The 21554-nt window shown below is 37.7% G+C and overlaps 1 protein-coding gene and 1 long non-coding RNA gene across 6 annotated transcripts in view; one reads left to right on the top strand and one right to left on the bottom strand.

Annotated features, from left to right (window-relative positions):
- LOC133839925 (5-hydroxytryptamine receptor 2A) overlaps positions 1 to 21311 on the top strand; it is a 70624-nt gene extending 49313 nt beyond the window's left edge. The window contains exons 6-11 of one of the 3 annotated variants that reach the window (XM_062271575.1): positions 2998 to 3187; positions 3256 to 3393; positions 10375 to 10617; positions 16065 to 17003; positions 18214 to 18338; positions 19567 to 21309. In XM_062271575.1, coding sequence (XP_062127559.1) covers positions 2998 to 3187; positions 3256 to 3393; positions 10375 to 10617; positions 16065 to 17003; positions 18214 to 18312 — 1609 coding nt within the window. In that variant the 3' untranslated portion in view covers positions 18313 to 18338; positions 19567 to 21309. Of the gene's footprint in view, positions 1 to 2997; positions 3188 to 3255; positions 3394 to 10374; positions 10618 to 16064; positions 17004 to 17075; positions 17295 to 18213; positions 18339 to 19566 lie in introns of those variants that run through there. The other 2 variants (XM_062271577.1, XM_062271576.1) reach the window with 2 other exon arrangements.
- Positions 253 to 4242, bottom strand: LOC133839930 (uncharacterized). 3 transcript variants are annotated; one of them, XR_009894148.1, is made up of 4 exons: positions 4167 to 4239; positions 3988 to 4111; positions 456 to 626; positions 253 to 398 (listed from the first exon to the last, which is right to left on the bottom strand). It is a non-coding gene; the product is annotated as an uncharacterized LOC133839930 (long non-coding RNA). The 3 variants fall into 3 exon arrangements; XR_009894147.1 differs by having other exon boundaries at positions 253 to 626; positions 3988 to 4082; positions 4167 to 4242; XR_009894146.1 differs by having other exon boundaries at positions 253 to 626.
- Positions 21312 to 21554: the final 243 nt, after the last annotated feature.

Here is a 21554-nt window from a genome sequence, read left to right as displayed (position 1 = left end):
AGAATTTGGGGAGCTTTTGTTTGCTGGAATGGGGGAAGCTGTATGTAGTACGTACGTAATCAAGTGAGATCAAGAGTAATGGCTTTTTTGTGTGCTAGGCGCGCAATTTTTAAATGCATTAAAAAGTGTTACGCTCGAGTGCCGCACATTTATCACACACACATATTGCATAGAGCGCAACCCAAACCCCACCCCATCCCAACCCATCCCAAGCTAGCGAGAGCGGGACATGTATAATGGAAAAATCGCATTTAAATTGTTTGGCGCACAATAAATTGTTATAATTCATCACTCACGAGGCGAGTCGAGTTCGTTCGAGACTGAAGTTCGTTGTTTGGCTTTTCGTCGTACGCTTGATAAATTGATTGACTTCAATTGAAATGAATTGAATTGCTGGCCTATGAAACGAAATTGTATATAGAAAAACATGCCATAACAAATTATGATACTTTCACTGCGACACAGCGATGGCGATGACGATGCCGATGGCAATGGCGACTAGGCGTCGTATGAGTGATATCAATTGCGAGCACATTGCATGACAGGCACTTTATTAGGTTTTCCCAGTTCATTTGCATGCCTTTTTTTCTCCATTGCGTATGCGGACCACATACTTCCCAAGCTCCCTAAAAATGAGGAAAAGAAAATTGGTAACTCAAAAAAAGAAATTGACAGACAGCGAAATCACAAAATTCCATTAATTTTAAGCAGTCAATCAAAATTGCCAAGTTGAAGTCGATTATATTATGCTAATGAATAGAAAGGCGGCCCCTCCTAGCAGCGTCTCTATTAAAACTCAAAGATACAGAGTGTCTTCTAAGTGGCGCACAGCAGGTGGCAGCTGTCCAGACAAAAGTCATCAACTATCAACATTATTCATTATTATTTATTATCGACAACAGCACATGTGGCGTATACGTCATGTGCAATCATTTCTCATATCAGACACGTGCTCGTTCTATGTCGTGATTTGAACTATAGTGTGTCCCTCTCGGTCAACTACAAAATGAATGTTTGTAGTACTATTTTGTAGGGTAAATGTTTGGTCATGTGTGTGCATCGAGTTGATTGTGCGCTTTAATTAAGTGCGGCTTAATTGGGGTTTTTGAAACAAATTAATGAAATTATACTATACGCCTTTATTTGTATTTATAAAGCTGTCATTAGCGTGTAACTGGCTCAAATGACATACAAATTAAGTTATGCCCAGGGGCGAGAGAAGGCACTTAACATGGTTTACACTAGCAGAGAGCCAGACGAGGCAAGCAGATAGAGAGAAATAGATCCAGACTCCGAGTGCTTTGTCAACTCAATTAATTGTTGATTTATATTTTGAGCACACATTTGTTTGCTTGTGCTGAGCTGCGCTGCGCTGCGGCCCTGCAGGCCAAAATATTTGTTTATGCAAATTGTGTTTAATTAATACACAAACAATTGACGTTGTTCTCTCGATGTTTGTTGCTGTTGTTGCCTGGCACTTTAAGCGCTGCGGTCAATGTGTGTTGAAGAAGAGTGCTTGCTGCTTACTGCCGTTAAATTTTGAAATGTGCGGTTGCCGGCATTAATTTGGCAGTCAGCCACAGAAAACAGACAAAAGCCGCAGGTTGTTGTGGTTGGTAACCTTTGAACTGACAGCAACACACTGGCAAAACACTGACAACTCCAAAACTAAAAGCTGCTTAATGGCAGGAGGCAGCATCATCACCAACAGCAACTCGAACAGCAACAACAATTGTAACATGGTCTAGTTACCGCCTCTGGGCGCGATTATCTGTGCCACACAGTTGAATAGTTGGCATTCTTAAAGCCTGGCCAGCAGCAGCAACAAGCTTCGAGAGCAACCAATGCAATTAAAGCCAGAGCACAACAAGCTCCGCATATCAATGTGCAACAACTTTGTGTGTGTGTGTTGTGTATGTATGTTGTGCGTGTTTGTGTGAGTGTTGTGTGTGTGCCAGTTACCGTACACGTAACGTTTAAAAACTCGTTTAGACATGTTGCTTTTGCCCAAACCAAAATTATAGTTTTTCGCATTGGCATAGCAACTTTTCTATACTCTACTCTTAAGAATTTTACAAGATTTTATATTTGCTATCCATAAGGTAGAAGAAGAAGTTATCTCCGAACCCATAAGGTCAACAGCCGACCATCTCCGTCTGGTCGTCTGTCTGTCTTTTTGTCTGTCTGCTTGTCCGTATTAATACCTATAAGTCAGAGACTATAAGAATTTGAAATATAATTTTTCTCGGCAGCAAGTTTGTCCACTTACTCCCCTGCAAATCAACCAAAAACGCTTATAGCAACAGCTGTGGGCTGACAATCTGCAATGTTTAGTGCTACGGTATATTTCAAATGTAGTACTATTTATACCAAATACAGCATTCGGTATATTTCAGTATTTTGTGGCTTATGAATTTGGTATATTTAAAGAATAATTATCTATGACTACATTAAATATCACTGTAAATTTAATAGAATTGACTAAATACTTGCCGGAATTTACAAGATTTTTATATGCAGCTCGACAAAGTGTCTGTACATGTTGAGTTGCCCTGAAACCTGGCTATAAAAAATGGAAATTTGAAAAATGCCACGCTTGACTGCCACACACACACACACATGCAGAGAATGCTTTGCATGCATATATAAAACATGTTTTGGCACACAAAAACCCAAAATGCAAAACACAAAAAAATAAACGCAGAAGAGAAAATAAAAATGCTATGAAAAACTGTTGAACGGAATTCAAATATCAAACACGCTTCTTTACTTTGCCGCCATTTTCTATGCTGAATATTGAGTGTGTATATGTGTGCCTGCTGTCTCTTTCCCTCCCACACATCGCTCTGTGTGTGTGTGAGTTTAAGTGCGCGCCTAGATTTATGCAACATTTGATTTGCATATTGTGAGCGCACGAAATGAAAGTAAATAAAAGCACGCATCGCGCCAAGTGCAAAAATAGTTAATAAAATTTATTGTTTATTTGTTCTATTATAGCTATTGGGCGGTTACCAACATCGATTACATCCATTCAAGGACCAGCAATCGTGTCTTCATGATGATATTCTGTGTGTGGTCCGCCTCGGTGATTGTGTCATTGGCGCCGCAATTTGGCTGGAAGGATCCAGACTATCTGCAACGCATCGAACAACAGAAATGCATGGTCTCACAGGATGTGGCCTATCAGGTGCGTTAATTAAGCCGTGTACCGAGCGATGATGTCATCATCATTTCACCTATTTATTCTCTCTGTAGGTATTTGCCACCTGTTGCACATTCTATGTGCCGCTGCTCGTAATTCTGGCGTTGTATTGGAAAATCTATCAGACGGCAAGGAAACGCATTCACCGCCGTCGACCGCGACCCGTCGATGTGGCGGCCAATAATAATCAGGTTAGTGCGAGCGTACAACTTGTGCGTTTAACCAGACAATCGCAATGCGATAGACATTTGCGGTGTCATCTCTTTGGTGTACAGGATGTGGCAATCTTCACGTGATTTGCCAACTGCTTGCCAGAGCACCCTGTACATAGCTCGACTTAAGCTGCTGTCGGAGACCGCAGCACAATTTCTAATGCAACCAAGCCTTGTAATTATGCACTTAAATGAAGCTAATCGCGAGGACAGCCACAAAATCGACCCGAGATAAAGGTCAACCCGTACAGCTCCAGCTGTGAGTTGTTGCCAAAGCAAAACCAAACTCAAGAGCCAAGCGAAACCAATGCACGAAAGCCTTTAGCTAAATATGCTCATAACATATGCATGGACTAAAGGCAAGCCTGGCTGCCACGATGAATGTGTAGACGTACTCGTCTTGGGCTTTGGGCCAAATGTAATTAGGCAGCTTCTCAGCCTCATTCAAGTGTGTTTAAAAATGCATTCTGCCAAATTTTCTTTTTGCCCTTGCCCGTCTCCCCCTGCAGCGCTCTGCTTTTAAAAGCCAACTCATTTGGAAGTCCGGCAAGAAGTTAAACGAAAAGTGCTTACCCAAAAACCAACTAGCTAACAGGGCATTTGGTCAGTGTTGAGTTCTTCTACCACGTCTTTTGTTGTTGCTCTTGCTCTTTGCCACGTATGTGTGCCTGTATATGTGGGTGTGTGTGCATGCAGACTGATAAATTTTAAAGGGTTTGCTGAATTGCGTTTTCGTGTCTGTAATATCTTACCTTTATGAAATACCCTAACACAAGTTTGGTTAAATGATATTTTCAGACCAGTTTGTCGAAGGAGCTGCACTTATTTATAATTTTTTATTTATCATTTTTAAATTATATTTCCAATACCATAAGTATTTCTGTATTTTCTAATGTATACTTTAAAATAATACTAAATTTACATTTCACTCAATTCATGCCATAAAATTATTTGATGTATTTATAATTAATATTTTAGAGTTCACAATTTTCATTTTGCTGCTAAATTATCTTAATCAAATATATATTTTTAACATTCGATGTTTCCTCATGATTTGCCACATTTTGTAATAAACTCAATTTAAAAGCAATATTAATAATTTATTTACCTAATAATGATTAAATAAAATTCTTAGTTGCTATAATAATCTGTACATTTAATATAATTGGTTTTAAGCTTTTGAAATTTGTATTTTCTTGTTTCTTAATGGTTCACAATATTTCATAATTAAGCAAAATTCATAGTTGCATTTAATTTAATCTGCAATTTGTACATATTTGTTTTTGAATAAATTGAAATGTAAAATGTCTCAATATTGCAAATATTGCCAAATAAAATTAAGCTTCAAGTTGCAATAATAATTTGTGCATTTAATATTACGTTGTTACTTCTCAAAATTCGCATTTTTAATGCAATTATATTTGAATATAGTATATGTTGTATTTACTCAAAGTCTCTTTATGATTTACCATATTTTATAATTAAAGTTCATTCATAAATGCAACAATAATTTACTGATTTAATAATATGCTCTGATTATACAAAAATTTGCATTTTGTATGCACTCGTAGTTCAATAACATTTGTATATTTTTTTAATTTTTTTCAAACTTCTTAATGAAACCAGATTTTATGTTGTCTATTTTTATTTTCTTCTGCAGAGCATTATGACTTCGATCTGCGATTCTATTTCGCATTTCATTTTTTCTAACTACAGATTATTTTTCTTTTTGGTGTCCAGTGCTGGCACATGCTTAGAAGCAGCTACTTAGCTTAAGCTTAGTGCTTCGACTAAATTGAAAATGACCATTTGACGTAAAAATGTTTGCAACCACTTACCTACTCATACACTTACACTTACACTTACACCTACAACTACAACTATACACACACACACGCACACACACATGGAACATACGCACTCATGCTTGTAGCCGTATGTTGGCCAAGCTCGAAGCTGGCAAAAAGTCATTGGAATCACAAATTCAATGCGCAAACAAGACAAGTTGTCCACTATTTGCCAACGTACACAAGTCCCAGCCATGTCCGGCCGATGTAGCTTCTTCTGTGTATGTATGTGTGTGTTAGTTACATGTCAGCGAACGCAATGCCAATACAAGCATACACACACACACACATACACAGAGTCACAGCAAATACAGCACGAGCTATACGCATCCATTTAGTGCCACTCACTGGCCTGGCCTGTTTGTTGATTTTAAAATATATTTACCCCACTCAGAGCAGGCATTTCGATGCTCTTACCCTGAGTTTATTGCTTCAATGAAACAGCTTGTTTGTGTTAAGCATTGTGACAAAAAAAAAATAGAGTTTGAGAAGTCTTCATCTACATTCTAAGAGGTTCAAATTTTAAGCCTTCTTTAAACTAAAACACTTTCAATATTTTCTGTACTTTAAAATTCAAAAAATATACAGCAATTTTTATAGCTTTGATAAAAGGAATATTATGTATTAAAAATATTATTATTTATCATTATCACCAACACAATAGAGTTTAAAAAGTCTTAATTCAAAGGGTAAAAGGTTCAAATTTTTGGCATTGATGATCAGTTTTTAAACTAAATCACTTTCAATATTTTTGGTGCTTTAAAAAATATTCAACAATTTTTATTGCTTTTCTTAAATGAATATTATGAACATTATATTATCCCCTCAAATACTCTAGACAAAGTTGATGCATTTTCATAAACATCAAACATGAGCTTCACTGCAAATTAATGTGTTCTCTGAACTTTCGACAATAATTTAGCATTAGTCAGAGTATTAAGGCAATGGCTTGCTATTGCTATCGAATTACGCTCTTGTTATTCCCTTTTTTTTAACTAAATGCTTTCAAATTGAAAATTGCTTTCCTGCAACTTGACGAGGGTTTTATACTAACCTACGAACACGCACACACAGCAAAGCAACACAACAGAGCACGAACAACACAACGAAACACAACAAAACACACAACACATTCCGCTGTTCGCCTGCTGCGCGTTTCGTTACAATAATTCTCTTTTTCTTTTCTCTTGTTCGCATGGTGTTCTTTTTTTTCGTTTTGTATTTAATAAAGATTTGTTGTAGCAAAGTTTTTTGGACAAAGGCAAGAGAGATACGCATACAAATATTTGGTTATTGGTGTGTACTTTGGCAGCACATAAATTTAAGTTAATTGCATTTTGCATTTAGCATGTTTATGGCCTCAGTTTGTGTAGCTTGTGAAAATTTCTAAATAAATTTCCCAGCAAATGATTTAAATTGCATAATCAAATTCGAAATGAATAGTTGCAGCTCGTCGACCTATAGCCACTGGCTTAGCACATAATTTAACATTAATGCGTAATTTAAATTGAAATGCAGTTTGCATAGCTCACAAATACTCTGATACACGCACACGGTTGCGTATACGCAATTTGGACACATCGTGGGCATTGATTTTGCAATTAACATAACACACGGTAGTAAAAGGCAATTAAGCAAATTGAGCGCACAGGTATTATCTGTAATTTAGCCATGGACCTAATGAGATACGCCATGCCACAACAGTAACAACACCAACAACAGCAACAGCAACAACAACTACAACTCGTAGCAAACATTAATAATAATGTAACATTAAACACAAAAAGCAATCGCTCTTTGGAGTGTGTCTCTGTTGGACAAGTGTGTTGACAACAACGCCCAGATGCTTTCGCTTACAGCCCAAGAGCTCTAAGACTCTCAGTGAGTATGTGAGTGTGTGTTTGTGTCCGCCTTGACCACTCGAACATAATCACAATTACATTTGCAAACAACAACAACAACAAGATGAATAACAGCAACAGCAATAGAAGCAAAAGTAGAGGCAACAGCAAAAGTGACAGCAGCGACAGCAGCTCAAATTGATTGCTCTAGATATTGACATTATGACCATGGCCATATGACAAACAGCCAAGCAGCCAAAGCAGCCAGAGCAGCCAGAGCAGCCGAGCAGCATTAGCTAAGCCTGGGGACGGCAAAACCAAGTCGTCCATATGCGACACACGTCGTCAAGCTGTGCTCCTTGCTTTTATTTTTTATCGAGAGCAACAACATTAACACTGCACAGCAAAACAAAGTTACTCATTTGTTCTTCAACATTGCCACAAATGCCAAACTATTTGACAGTTAAAAAGCTGTTCACAGACTCTTAGTAATTTATTACCTAGAAAAATAGAAACTACTTCAGAAAAGGAAAATTTAAAGTAAAGTAAAATAAAAATGAATAAAATAAAATCCAATCAAATGAATGGAAATCCATAAAAATAAATACAATGAAATAAGATACATTAAAGTAAAATTTTATAAATAAAATATATAAAAAATATTATCTAAATCTAAAATATTCTGAAAAAAACTGAAATACAATAATATTATTATATAAAATATAAAACATGACATGAAATGATAAGAATGGAAATTCATAAAATCAAATAAAACAAATTATTAAAATATTAAAAACTTATATGAATACAATAACAAAATAATATAAAATTAAATACAAAACAAATGAAATGAAATGAAAAGCATAAAAGTGAAATAAAATAAAAGAACATAAAATTCAAATAAACTAAAAAATATATAAAATAAATTCAAATCAAATATTTTAAGCGCAATTAAATGAATTAACACAAAAGAATATAAATATAAAAATTAAAAAACAAAAATAATAAAATTAAATAAAAAACTGAAATAAAATAAATTAAAATGTACCTCTCGCTTGTTTAATTGAAAAATCAAATTAAATAAATGAAAATATTTCACGATGCCGCACAGTGTAAGTCAGTCTAAAACATTTGTGCTCTGGGCAGAGCAGCATAATTCACCAAGGAAAGGAAATTATTGGATACACATTCACACAGCGACATACAAAATTCATATTACGAATACAACAGACACACGAGTGCGTTTGTGTATGTGTGTGTGTGTGTAGGCAGTGTGCTATAGACACATACTTACAATGATATGAAGCTCAACACATGTCTCGCAAGAAAAACAATTAAATAAGAAAACAATTTACATAAATTAGCCAAAGTGGCGAAATGGCTTCGACCAAGTATCGTTTATGCAAACGCTTAAATAAATGTGCACACACACGCACACACTCTCAAACACACTCACACACACATGTGTACATTGACACACATATAGCAGCAGGAAGCAGCATAGCGACAGCTGACAGCAGACACATCTACATAAAATACACATTGAGCTGGGTTTTGCTTATCGTCGACGCTGCTGAAAAGTATGCTACACTTTCTGTTGCGTTGCGAAGTCAAGTTGAAAGAGATGGGGAAAAGCGCTTATCGCCGTCTTATCTATTGGTTGTATACGTTGTATATGTTGGCTATAGTATTTAAATAACGTTAATGCGCCATGTAGTTTAGTTTTCGATCTAAGCAAATGCCAAAAGGGAATCCATGGAATTTATGGTTAAGCACCCCCACACACATACACACACACACACACTCGCACACTCACACCCGCTCGCACACGCATGGGAACAAAGTTTTTGCCAATTGTTTTGCGCAGGCAATTTCATGGCACGCCAACTGGCAAACTGGCAAACAATGTGCTGGCAATACACACGGTTGTATATGCGCCTTTGAAGTTATCAGAGATTCAATTACGCATTGATTACCCGCATGGCAGCAGCACGCGACGTATACGCAATGTGAAATATGTGAACCAGACATAGGACGTAAATTTAATTAGCGCAACTCACACACACACACACACACACACGCCCACTTGTGCACAATAAATACAATTGCTCAATAAATATTGTTGAGCTGCTGAAAACTGAAAAGTAATTTCGAAGCCGAGAAAAGTAATAACAAAAGCCAAGGGTTAATAGTAAAGTAAAGCATATCATTAATGAATTTGAACTTTGCACTCAGCTCTACCTGAGACTGTATCTAATTAAGCCAAAGAACAGACTGATCAATATTTAATAGGTCAGCTGACCCTTGCACTTGCTCTTGCCCTTAGTCTCAGTCTCAGACTAAAGTCAAGAGTCCTTAGCCAGGCATGTGGCCAAGTAATTCAACTTCTTGAGTTGCCCACAAAATGAAGGTCACATGCGTAGCTGCAAATCCATTTAATACTATTTGCGCAAATATTCACGCCATTTGGGAATGCTCGAATGCTTTGTGAGGCGACTTTTTGGGGGCCATGACCGGGCACACTTGGAATCGCCTGTGCCTTTTTTCTTCATTCCCTTTTTTGGCAAATTTCCGCACACGAACGCAAAATCAGCATAATTTTATTTATTTAAAGCAATATCGACTTGGCAAAGGGTCAACATGACGGTTGACGATGAGGCAAAAGGTTTGACTACTCAATTACTTTAATTTGGTGGGATTGAAGGCGATGACAAGAACTGCACAAAAAAATAAAAAGGGAAAAGGAGCAGAAGCGAAAACGAAAACGCAACAAAAAAAAATCAAAGAGGTCAAGCGCTTGAAGCAGTCAAGCGTGAAATTTATTTTGAGCAGGCAATGTAGTTCGATGGGAGGAAGAGGGGGAGTAGGTGGAGTGGTTGGTTTGGGTGCCGTATGTGGAAAGTGGAACTGTGGCGTGACTGTAACAAATACACACAATTTATTTACGAACGAATCCACTTACATATGCATATGGTGAAGGCAACACACGGGATCAGCTTGGGCTCAGCTCAACCTCTGATATGCGTACAAATTGCGGTTTATTGAAGCGTAAGGCGAAGCAGCAACAACAACTATAACAACAGCAACAACAACTACAACGATAACGAAACAAAATGCAAATTTTCGCCTTTTGTTATTCATTTTAATGCCATGCCAAAAACTATGAATTTAATTTCGACTATTCAAAATCGATGCAGCTCAACTAAAAGCAGCTTGAACTATACAAGTATCTCTACTCTTTCTCTCTCTCTCACTCTCTGTGTATCTTTTAGCCCGATGGCAGCGGAACATCCGATACAAAGCTTAATCGTCTGCGGCTACGTCTTGGCAGATTCTCAAAGGCCAAAAACAAAAGCGGCAGTGCATCGGGCAGTAGCGGAGGAGCTGGAGCTGGTGGCGGTGGAACCACAGCCTTGGGTCTGGTTGAGGGTAACTCGACGAACACTGTGAACACCGTGGAGGACACCGAATTTAGCAGCTCAAACGTGGACAGCAAGAGTCGTGCCGGCATTGAGGTAAGTGCCAACAACAAGTATGCCGGATTTACGTTTGAAATTGGGATTGGGTTTGGGTTTTGGGACTGGAGACTGGGGACTGGGGACTGAGGCTGAGACTGAGACTGGAATTGGCTCTGTGCACATTCAAAGTAAATTTCATAACGCTCGACATGTGCCCAACGATCTGAGTTTGCTTCCTGAATGCACGCAAGCACGCAGCCTGCCAAAAATAAAGTCCATGTCTGACGTCCTGCTGATTTCCTACCCCATTTGGCCAGTGTCCACACACAAACACACATACACACACAGACTCGAGAGGAGAACATGCTCGCGTAATCCCTGATAAATCCTAATAGAAACTTGCACATGTCGTTAGCTAAACATCAAGTAGTCGTGTCATTTGATTTATGCACGGCATAAATCGATTTTTATTCAACATGCTCGGATTACGTATACGCCACATCTTCGCGCTTCGCACGGCATTCGATTTGTCATCAACTGAAAATTAAAAGGCTCTAGCATCATTTGATTTTATTGGCAATGGCTCTGGCAATGGCAAGCTTAAATGCATACACAAGTATGTGATTATACACGGACCAGACCAGAGTATATTCTCTAAGCATAAGCTTAAACATAAGTATACAAATATAGAGAATGTGTGTAAGCCGACGTCTAGGTGGACAAATTACCCACTCGACGAAAATGTCAGCGATAAACTGCAGGCAAAGCTTTTTGTTTATTGGCGGCCAAATTTGTATTTAGCCGCATTTTATGTACTTCAATTTCAGCTTTTTATGGCTAAAAAATAAGCAGCAGTCGCACACACACACACACACATACACTTGGACACACACACGTAGACATTCAATAATAACACATTAAAGGCAAAGGCACGAAAATCGGAGAAAAACGAAACCATAAAAGAGGCAGGCAAAATAAATTGCTCGAACGTTTTGTTTGGCATTGCCACAAGGTGGTGGCCAAAAGTCGAGTGGCCAAAGGTCGCCTCCGATTCGTGCAGGTTAAGTAATAGCAAAGTCAAATATAAGCTCTGTGACAAGGATACGCCATCGCCTCTCCAGCAATCGCCATCTATATCGCCATCGCCATCTCCAGCGGCAATGCCATCCCCATCCCCATTTACAATCTCGCCCGCCTTGACCGCCATGCAAAGCGCCTTCAGATCCAACCAAATGAAAACAAAGCTCAACAATAACAGGAACAGCAACAGCAACAGCAACACGAAGAGTAGCAACAGGAGCTGAAAGCTGAAAACGTAGCCTAACAAGGCACTCAATACGCTTGAGTAATTGAAGAAAATATGTTGATGGCTTATAGCTAACAGCTTTCGTTTCCATTCGCTTGGCCATAATAACTAACAGCAGCAACTGCGTATCGTATTTGCCTTTGCTGGCCACACACGCACACACACGCATCCGCTTGCATACACACACTTAGATTAAATATTTACTTGGGCCAGGTTTCTGTGTGAGCCAAATAAGTGGACAGCCAAATAAATAAACACACACTACCTCTCCTACTTACTCTCTCTCTCTTTCCCGCTCTCGCTCCAACGAGCAAACATAGCCGAAAGCAAATATATAAATTTATCATCGTAGTTTTGTTTAATATCAGAGAAAAAGGGACGATTGCAAAAGCTCAAACAAAGTTGTAACTACAATAACAACAAAAATGCCAACGAATATATTAAACAATTTCTCTTATGCAAGCCAACTATCAATAAAATATACTTTATGCGCTTCTGTTTGGTATTATTCAGAGCATAAACATTAATGGATGTGACAAAACAAACTACAGTTTAATAATTTGTTTTGGCTATGAAGTGTTGCACATTTTCAAATGGACAACTTTGATTTTCGTACATATTTTGAGCTTCAAAAATAGTTATTTATAAAACAGGATTTTCTAACGGAAATGCGAATGTGCTAAACACAGTTTTGATATTTATGAGATATCCGCTACGCTTTTTGAATAAAATCAAAACAATGGGGTATTACTCTTCGAATTACTAAATTAATATGCCGCAAAAATACTAAAATACATCAAAGGCTGTATTTGGCATATTGATTTACCAATATACCAAAATTGTAACTACAAATACACAATTATAACTACATTATTTATGATTCCTGAAAATTAGGTTGCAATCAGATAAAAATTGTAGAAGTTATTCAACAAATGGAATTTTTTAAATGCAGTACTCAATATATAAACTATAACTTTTAGTATATTTTATTAGTTTTTCTGTATATTAATAATTAAGAATAATACAGCACTATTTTGGTTCTATTTAAAATAACTAGCAGAGATCTTACAGTCGAGCAAACTCGACTTGGTTTTTATTTTATTTCTAAGTAGAGATTTTTATTGCACTGTACTTCGTCACTTTTAATGCGCCTTCGCTGCAGTTCTTGTTCTTGTTCCGTTATGCAGTGTTAAGCGTAACAAAGTCGAGTTTAAGCCAAGTCTAATGACAGTGCAGCAAGGCAGAGCTCTAGCACAGAAAGTGCAAATTGGAAAAAAGGAAAAAGGGCGCAGGAAATAAATTGAAACAAATAATATACGTCTCACTTAAATGCAAGCCAAGGGGGAACAGAAAGGTCACAGAGCAGGGACGGGAGGGAAAAGGGAGTAAAGTGCGTGCACATGCACATAAATAATATATTAGCTGTATGTGTGTGTGTGAGCGTTGTTTGTTGGCTCTCGGTTGTTATTGTTTTTGCTGCTGCTGTTGTGTTTGCTTTGGTTTGGGGTTTTTGGTTTCGGTTTCTGTTACTGTTACTGTTTTGGTTTTGGTTTCGTGTTAACAGTTTCAGGGCCGCCCCATAAAAACATTTCAAATTAAAAGTTGCCGCTCAACTTGCGACTGGCCATGTGGCGTATGCGTAATCTTCAAGTTTCTCTATTTCTGTTTCTGTTTCTCTGCCAACTAACTTTGCACTTTTGTCGCCTGAGCCCCTCTCCCTTTCAATTTGGCCTCTGCTGACCGTTACGGAAGCCAAAACAACTCGTAATCATTATTCGCATTGTTAGAGGACTCCAAATGAAAATACGTAGCCTCCCAATTGCTGATGGAGCAATTGCAACATGTGCTGCTGCTGTTGCTCTGATTTTCTTTACGTGCTCTGTGGCAAACATTAAAAATGGCTCTGCAGCCAAAAGAAATCGAAATGAAACCAAACGAAATTGAACCCAGCTACAACATTTGTTTGTGCGACACACAAACACACACACACACACCCACACACTCTCTCGAGTTGACAATGAAAATGAAAATGAGAATGAAAATGGAAATGGATATGACAATAGCTTAGGTTACATATGCTACTCGCTTTGTGACCATGGACAATTTGCCAATGGCTATTGAATTTTATAAGTACACACGCTACGTATACGTATTTTTTTTTTATGTTCTGCTCCTTGCTAAAGCTATTGTTGACAGCTTTTCGCTCACAAATTGAAAATGCATTTCATACATGACACCAAATTTGAATGTCTTCCTGTTGTTTGTGCGGCTTCACTGCACAAAAGAACCGAGCCGCTCGCATCAATTACAAGCTTATAACGGCCCGGCAATATATTATGGAATCAAAGTCATAAAAATCATTTGGCAATGGCCAACAAAGTCGTCTCTGTCTGTCTGTTTGCCCTGTCCATGGCTGCTGCGCTGCCCCATTAATTTGTTCATGCCACAACCGCATCGAAAGTTGAAACTAGAGACGAGCAACGGTTTGCTTGAGACTTATTTTCTGTTATTTTTCACTGGAAATGCTGCGCAAGAGTTTTACCCTCACACATTTCAGAGAATTCTCTTGAACTTGAAAGTTTTCAGTTGCGTATTTTGTTCGAATATTTCAGTCTAGCATTGCACAGAATTCTTAGGAAAATTTACGTTTTATCGCAGTTTATCGATCATTAAAAATTCCATTTTTCACTTTTAATTAATCTGGAAAAGTTCTTTTCATTTAATTTATTAACAAAAATGTTTTGATGCGTTGGCATTCAGTTTTATCGATCATTAAAAACTCAATTTTGTACCTTTAATTAACTTAAATTTCAATTGAATTTAATTAATGTTTTTTGTTTTAACAATGTAATTCCTATATGCAATTTGTATAATTTATATTCAATTTTAAGAAATTTTAAATTTTCGCTTTTATAATTATATTTATATTATTCATTATACAATATATTCATTCATTGAAATCAATATAAAATTGAATACAAATTGTTTTTCATTGAAATCAATATAAAATTGAATACAAATTGTATTGCAATAACAAAAAATTAGTTTTTAATATCGCAATTTCAATTGTGTAATTATGTAAATTTTTTATTACGTTTTTACATAAGTTAAAATCGATTTTTAATTTAATAACAATTTTATTAAAATGCTAATGTTAGTGAAATAATAACATCGTTAAACAATTGTAAGTGCAATAAAATCTCTTTTTCATGGCAGCAGTCAGAAATATAAGAAAAATATCGATCATTCTTATCGTGGAACTGCAGTTGTTCACACAAAATGTAAATGAATGTAAACCAAAGTAATAGGTAATAGGTGTGTAATAGGTTTTATGGCCTTTTTAGTAGCCTTCCACAGCAAGTGGCAGTTGCGTGCGTGAAAAACGGCCAAAGTTGTCAACACTGATTCGCACATCTCTAGCGCCACCTGCGCTGTATGAGCGGTGTGTGTTCCGGCCTGTGTCTCCGCTTGTTACGTGTGCAGCTTCGGCTGTGGCAACGACAACGGCCGTAGACAAAATTTATAACACATAAAAGTTGATTTTAGCACTTTACGCTTCTGCACATAATGTGGCCAGGACATGAACACTGCTGGCTCAAATTACAGGTGATTATATGAATTTTAGTGCCTAGGACATGCCGTTAGCAGGCTGCTCAGCTCGACAAATTGTAGCCCTTTTTGACCAAGTGCCGCCAAATCTCCCTCCGCTCCCCTCTAGTCTAGGCTCTGACCGTCCTGACCGTCGCCTGCACGTTGTCTGATAGTGGGCGGCGTTTTATAAATAGCGTGGGCGTGGCCATTGCTATCAAATAAAAAAGCAAAAAAAATCGTAGAAAATTGGGCGGTTCCAGCAACGCACAAATGCGCAACGAGCTTAACGAAAATAAATATTTGCCAAGCAATTTTATTTATTTGGAAAATTTATAACCACAACTTGGCGTGGCATAAAAAGCCCATGAAAATTGACGACCCATCGCTGGCGGGGGAAGCTGCCAGCGTAACGCGGGGGGGAGGAAGTCACTAAATAAATTTATGAATGCAATTGGATGTTCTGATTTATGTGTGCTAGTGTGTGTGTCTATATAAGAGAAAGAGAGAGAGAGGGACACAGATCAGCTGAGATTTGAATTGTTAATTTGGCAAACGAAATTTGACTTTGAGCATTTGGCTTTGTTTTTCATTCTTTGTGTGTTTGCAGGCGCCCAGCACATCGGGCAGCCAAATAGCCACCGTCTCTCACCTGGTAGCCTTGGCTAACCAACAGCACGCCAGCAGCACCAAACAACAGAAGGCAGCCGGCAGTGGAGGAGCAACAGCAGCAACAGCGACAGCAAATGTTAATGGCAGCCAGTTGGAAGAGCGATTACAGGAAGAGCAGCAGGATGAGGCAATGGCAACCACAACCGCAACATCAGCAGTAGCTTCAGCGGAGGCAACAGCAACAGCGACGACGACGACGACGGCGGCGACGGCTGCAGCAACAACGCCAAGCAAGGCCAATGGCAGCAGCCATGGCGCTGGTGCTGTTGAAGTGCTCGAGGATCCGCAGCTGCAACAACAGCTCGAACAGATGCAGCAGCTACAAAAAACTGCCAAAAGCGGCGGCGGCGGTGGCGGTGGCGGTGGTGGTGGAGGCGCCAGCACATCGAATGCCACAACAATTACATCGATATCAGCGCTCTCGCCACAAACACCAACATCACCAGCCATTGCAGCTGCCGCTGCTGCCGCCGCCGCAGGTCCGATGACAGCAAAGACCAGCACATTGACAAGCTGCAACCAAGCACATCCGTTGTGCAGCTCGGCCAATGCCTCCGGTTCGGTAACGCCAGAGCCTCGCACCAAGCAGCCACAGCAAACAGCATCATCTCACCAGCCACCACAGCAACAGCAGCAGCAGTTGTCGAGCATTGCGAATCCCATGCAAAAGGTGAACAAGCGCAAGGAGACGCTGGAGGCGAAACGTGAACGCAAGGCAGCCAAAACATTGGCCATCATCACTGGCGCCTTTGTGGTATGCTGGCTGCCCTTCTTCGTGATGGCGTTGACCATGCCGCTGTGCGCCGCCTGCCAAATCAGCGACAGTGTCGCCTCCCTCTTCCTTTGGCTGGGCTACTTCAATTCCACACTCAATCCGGTAATAGTTCCTTCTAGTATACCCATTTTTTTTCCTCTTTTTTGCTCTTGAATAACATTTGCATGCGTCTAGTGTCCATAATGCTGCAATCGTTACGTGGCCAGCGGGCAAACGGGAAGCGTCAAAGTCTTCAAACATTTGCCAAATGCATTGGAAATGAAATGCATGATTGCTAACTGCCGCAGGCGGCAAGTGCATTCAGTTGTCTGTGTTGCCAATTGTTTGGCCTGGCCATGATATGATTGTGACAGCGGACGCACTTCCCTCTACGCAGATGTTCCCTCTTCTATGTTGTTTGACTTCCCTTAATCTTTAAGCGTTGCATTTTAAGGTAGCTGAGTTGGGATCACTTGTAGTTTATGCTATTATAGAAAATAAACTTTAGTTTAATGATTATTTTCTATTCACATTCTTAAACCAGCTGCATGGTTTACTTGATAGAATTTTTGTTTTTTTTTTTTTGCAATAAATCGATATTATTTTTGTCAATTAAAAAAAAAATCATACTGGTTTAAGTTTCATTACTTTTGTATTAATAGAATATCATTAATAGAAGTTACTATTTGTTCCTTTGATAACTTTAACGGGAAAAAGATTCTGTTTCCTTACCTCATTTCAACTATTCTGCAAATCTATAAAAAGTTTAAAAATAGAAATGTTCATTTAGATGCAAATGAAAAGACGAAACAGATTTCTTAAATCGTTTTTATATTTGACTAGTAGTAAGAAATTAACAAAATTTAAATAAACTTTAAATATGAAATATACAAAGTTATGCTACCTGACAAAGACAAGACAAATTCATCTTAATTGACTTCTTCTTTTGTGAATATGTATTAAGCAAGTTGAAATATATTCAAATATATTATTATATTATTTCTACACGTAAATATTTCATTATCATTAAAGTATTTCATCAAACACGAAGCGTAAGTCGGATTGAAATGTTCGTTTATGACTTATATTTTCTCCTGCAGTAATTAATATAGATGAGTGATAGGAAACATAAATAATAAAGCAGAATATTAAAATGAATAATTAAATACCAAATACAAATTACATATCTGTTCAAAGTAGAAAGCGTAGATTTTAATTAACTACATTAATCAATCAAATTTGTCTGGCTTCTCCTCCACTTGCATTTATGAACATCTCAGCTGACCAAGACTGAAACACAAATAAAGTGCCTTGATTTTGACTTTGATTGCAGGTCATCTATACGATATTCAGCCCCGAGTTCAGACAGGCCTTCAAGCGCATCCTCTTTGGCGGACACCGACCCGTGCACTATCGCAGTGGGAAGCTCTAGATAGTGCATGCGAAGAGGCGAAGAAGGTAAGGTTTCCGTTTTCCGTTTTTTATTGAAATAAATATAGAAAACAAAAGCAAATATTATTGATATTAGCCAAGTGGTTATCCTTGAAAATCGAAATATAAACCGGAGAATGAGAGAGAAAGAACGCTATTGCAATTTTCTTTTGCATTGATTTGTATTTATTATTTGCAATTTCGCGCTCACAAGTTTCAATTTACAATGCAGTCGTTGAAATTGATATTGCTTAAGCATTTGTTTGAGCTGCTGCGTCTTGCCACCATTGCAGCTATTGTTACTATTGCTCCTCCTCCACATCCTTTGAATGCTGCTCCTGTCTGTTCCTTCTGCTGAAAATGTTTTGAATTTCATTGTCAACGTTGGTCGACGCTGTCGTTGTCGATGACGCTGTCGATATCGACGCTTTGGGGAGCCCAATTTCGGAAAACACACGAGAAGAGCGACGAGATGGCCTTGGGAAAGCCGCCATTGGCAATCACACACACACACACACACACACACGCGCACACACGCGCGCACACACTTCCTGACACACACACTCACTCAGTGGCAACACATAAACATTTGAATTGCGAGCGCTTTGTTGGCAGTTTATCAGTGCCTTGAAACAATTTGTAAGCCATGCTGAAGAAGCGAAAGCAAAGGCAAGGTTTCAATTCGCCCGTCCCCCCGCCACCCACTCGAACTCAAACTCAAACTGTAGCCGAAATGAAAGTTTTATCAGCCCTTTTATCGCTGCTGTCATCTGCATGCGAAAACCGTTTAAAATCACTTGGTCAATGCAACGGCTAACGGATAACGTCTAATGGCCCCAAAGGAAACCTACGCCCCCGCTCCTGCCCGTGCCACCTCTTTCTCCCCCCCCTGCATTGGAATTATGCCACAATGGCCGAACGAACTGAACGTTCGCCGCCTGCAGGCTTATCTACAAAGCAAGCGAGCAACTTTCAAGCTACCCATTTGCATTTCACTTGGACTACGACTACGACGAAGAATCTAAGAACAGCGGCAGCTATGGTTCTCCATCTGCGTGTGGCAGCAGCAGTTAAATCTGCAGCCATACACTCCATTCATTCATTCAGCATAAAAGTTACATTAAGCAACATTAATTTCAAATTTCTGCTTTGCATTTGAATGATTTTTGGCTTGGCGCGCATAAAACTTTTTTGCCTGAATTAATATAATGTTACTAATGAGATTTGTTTGCATCTCTCCGTTTATTGTTTGCAGGCGCTTCTGTTAAAATTGCGCACGATCTTGCCTCTTCGGTGGCACTACAACAACAACTGCAACAATAACTAAGTCAACAAGAACAACAACAACAAGAACAACAAAGATACATTTAAAACTTGAAGCGTGTATACCAAGGATTAGTTTAAGCAGCCAGCAGCAAACACATGATCATTATTGAAGCATACTTTTAGGCTTAGGCTCTAAGTGGTGTAAATACGTTCGGCTAAATGTGGTTAAATTAATAATAATAATAAACTATAATCTGTATTGTACACAAACGTCAGCATTTAGGATTTAATATAATTTAATTGTAATTGCCAATGTGGGAACTGTTTTTTTGACTAAAATCAGCAGACAAAACCAACTAAGTACTATAAATACATATAATCAAAATACCAAAGTGTCAGAAATAGTCGTAAATTTTAGCTACTTAAGTGCAAAATACTTAATACTACTTATAGTGAATTCAACTTCCAAAACCTATGCATGTGTTTTCAAATTTAAATGTGTAAATTATCCATTTATAGCTCTAGCTAACAATTTATCCCCAAAAATTGGAATTGAGAATGAATTGGGGAATCGAGATTGGGGATATAAATATGTAGGGAAATGAGTACCAATGGCATTTGGAATCGTTATAACTGAACCGATTACACATACTGAACACTATGATATAGCGCCCCCCTTATAAATAATTATAGTACTTACATAAAACTAGTGAGAAATTTAAGTGTGTATAAAACCAAGTAGATATTAAGGGGCACAACCTAAACTAAATTTGTTGACTATTAATGGCTATTAGGATAAAATTTATTGTAAAATTGACTAAATCTATATATACTACTATATGATGAACGTGTTTAAATACAATTTAAACGTATTGTTAAAGCAAATTCTAGTTAAATTACATTAAAAAAAAAAACAAATTGTTGTATTATTAAAGCTAAGCAAGTTGGTAAATATGTCAAGGATTTCTTTGAATATGCTAAATAAAAAAACATTTAGATATAAATTGCTTAAAGGGTGCGAAACATACTGTATAAGATTAATGTAAAAACTAATAACAACAACATAAAACCACAATGTATTATTGAAAAGCAAACTACTTTCGGGATAAATGGGTAAAAAGTAATTAGCAAAAAAGAAATTCACAACAAATAATATCACGCAGTAAATACTATTATAAATGCTAAACCTACATACATATGTTAGTTAATGGTAAATTTAAGTAAGTGGAAAACAATATCACAATGAAAAATCAAATCTTTTACTACCCTAATATTTAATAAAAACCCAAAAACATAGTATTCAAAATGAAGAAAACGAACATTTCTGAATAAACTCAAAGCAGAAACCATAAACTAGCATTGTAAGAAACTTACAGATCTATGTCTAAACTAGATATCAAACCAGAAACTATCAATAGAGTCGCAGAGAAATAAAGAAATTGTTTGTTCTATATCAAGTCATAATTCGACACACAAACACTAATTATTCATCATTTCAAAAATGATAAAAGTTTGGTTTCAATTCTATTGTTTAATTGTTATCTTTATTACATACAAATTGGCGCGCATTTAAAAAGAATTATTACTTGATATACAAAACAAAAATATCTGATTGTTTACTGCAAATAAAACACACAAGTTTGCAACAAATGCTATGCTAAAATTACTCTCCATTTCATTGGCTGCAAATTAAAATAAAAATTGAACTTTCTTGCAAAATGTTTTTCCTTTCAATTTGATGGTGGGTAAAATAGCCAAGACAAGAACCATTTTCGGCGAATGTCCAAAAAAAGGCGAGGAACTCGTCTTACAGTTGGGTTTGTGCCTTTTTCAACATTTGTTATAAAATAGTGTTTAGCATAGTAAACCATAAAATAGCGGATTATAAACTGAGAAGCAAATGAAAACAGCAAACCAAACCCTCGCCTGCACAAAACTCAGTTACTTTTTTCGATTTGGTTATTTTAAATTATAGCA

This window comes from Drosophila sulfurigaster, chromosome 3, assembly GCF_023558435.1.
Source record: "Drosophila sulfurigaster albostrigata strain 15112-1811.04 chromosome 3, ASM2355843v2, whole genome shotgun sequence".
In the NCBI taxonomy this organism is placed as follows: Eukaryota; Metazoa; Arthropoda; class Insecta; order Diptera; family Drosophilidae; genus Drosophila; species Drosophila sulfurigaster.
This window is presented reverse-complemented; position numbering and strand designations above follow the sequence as displayed.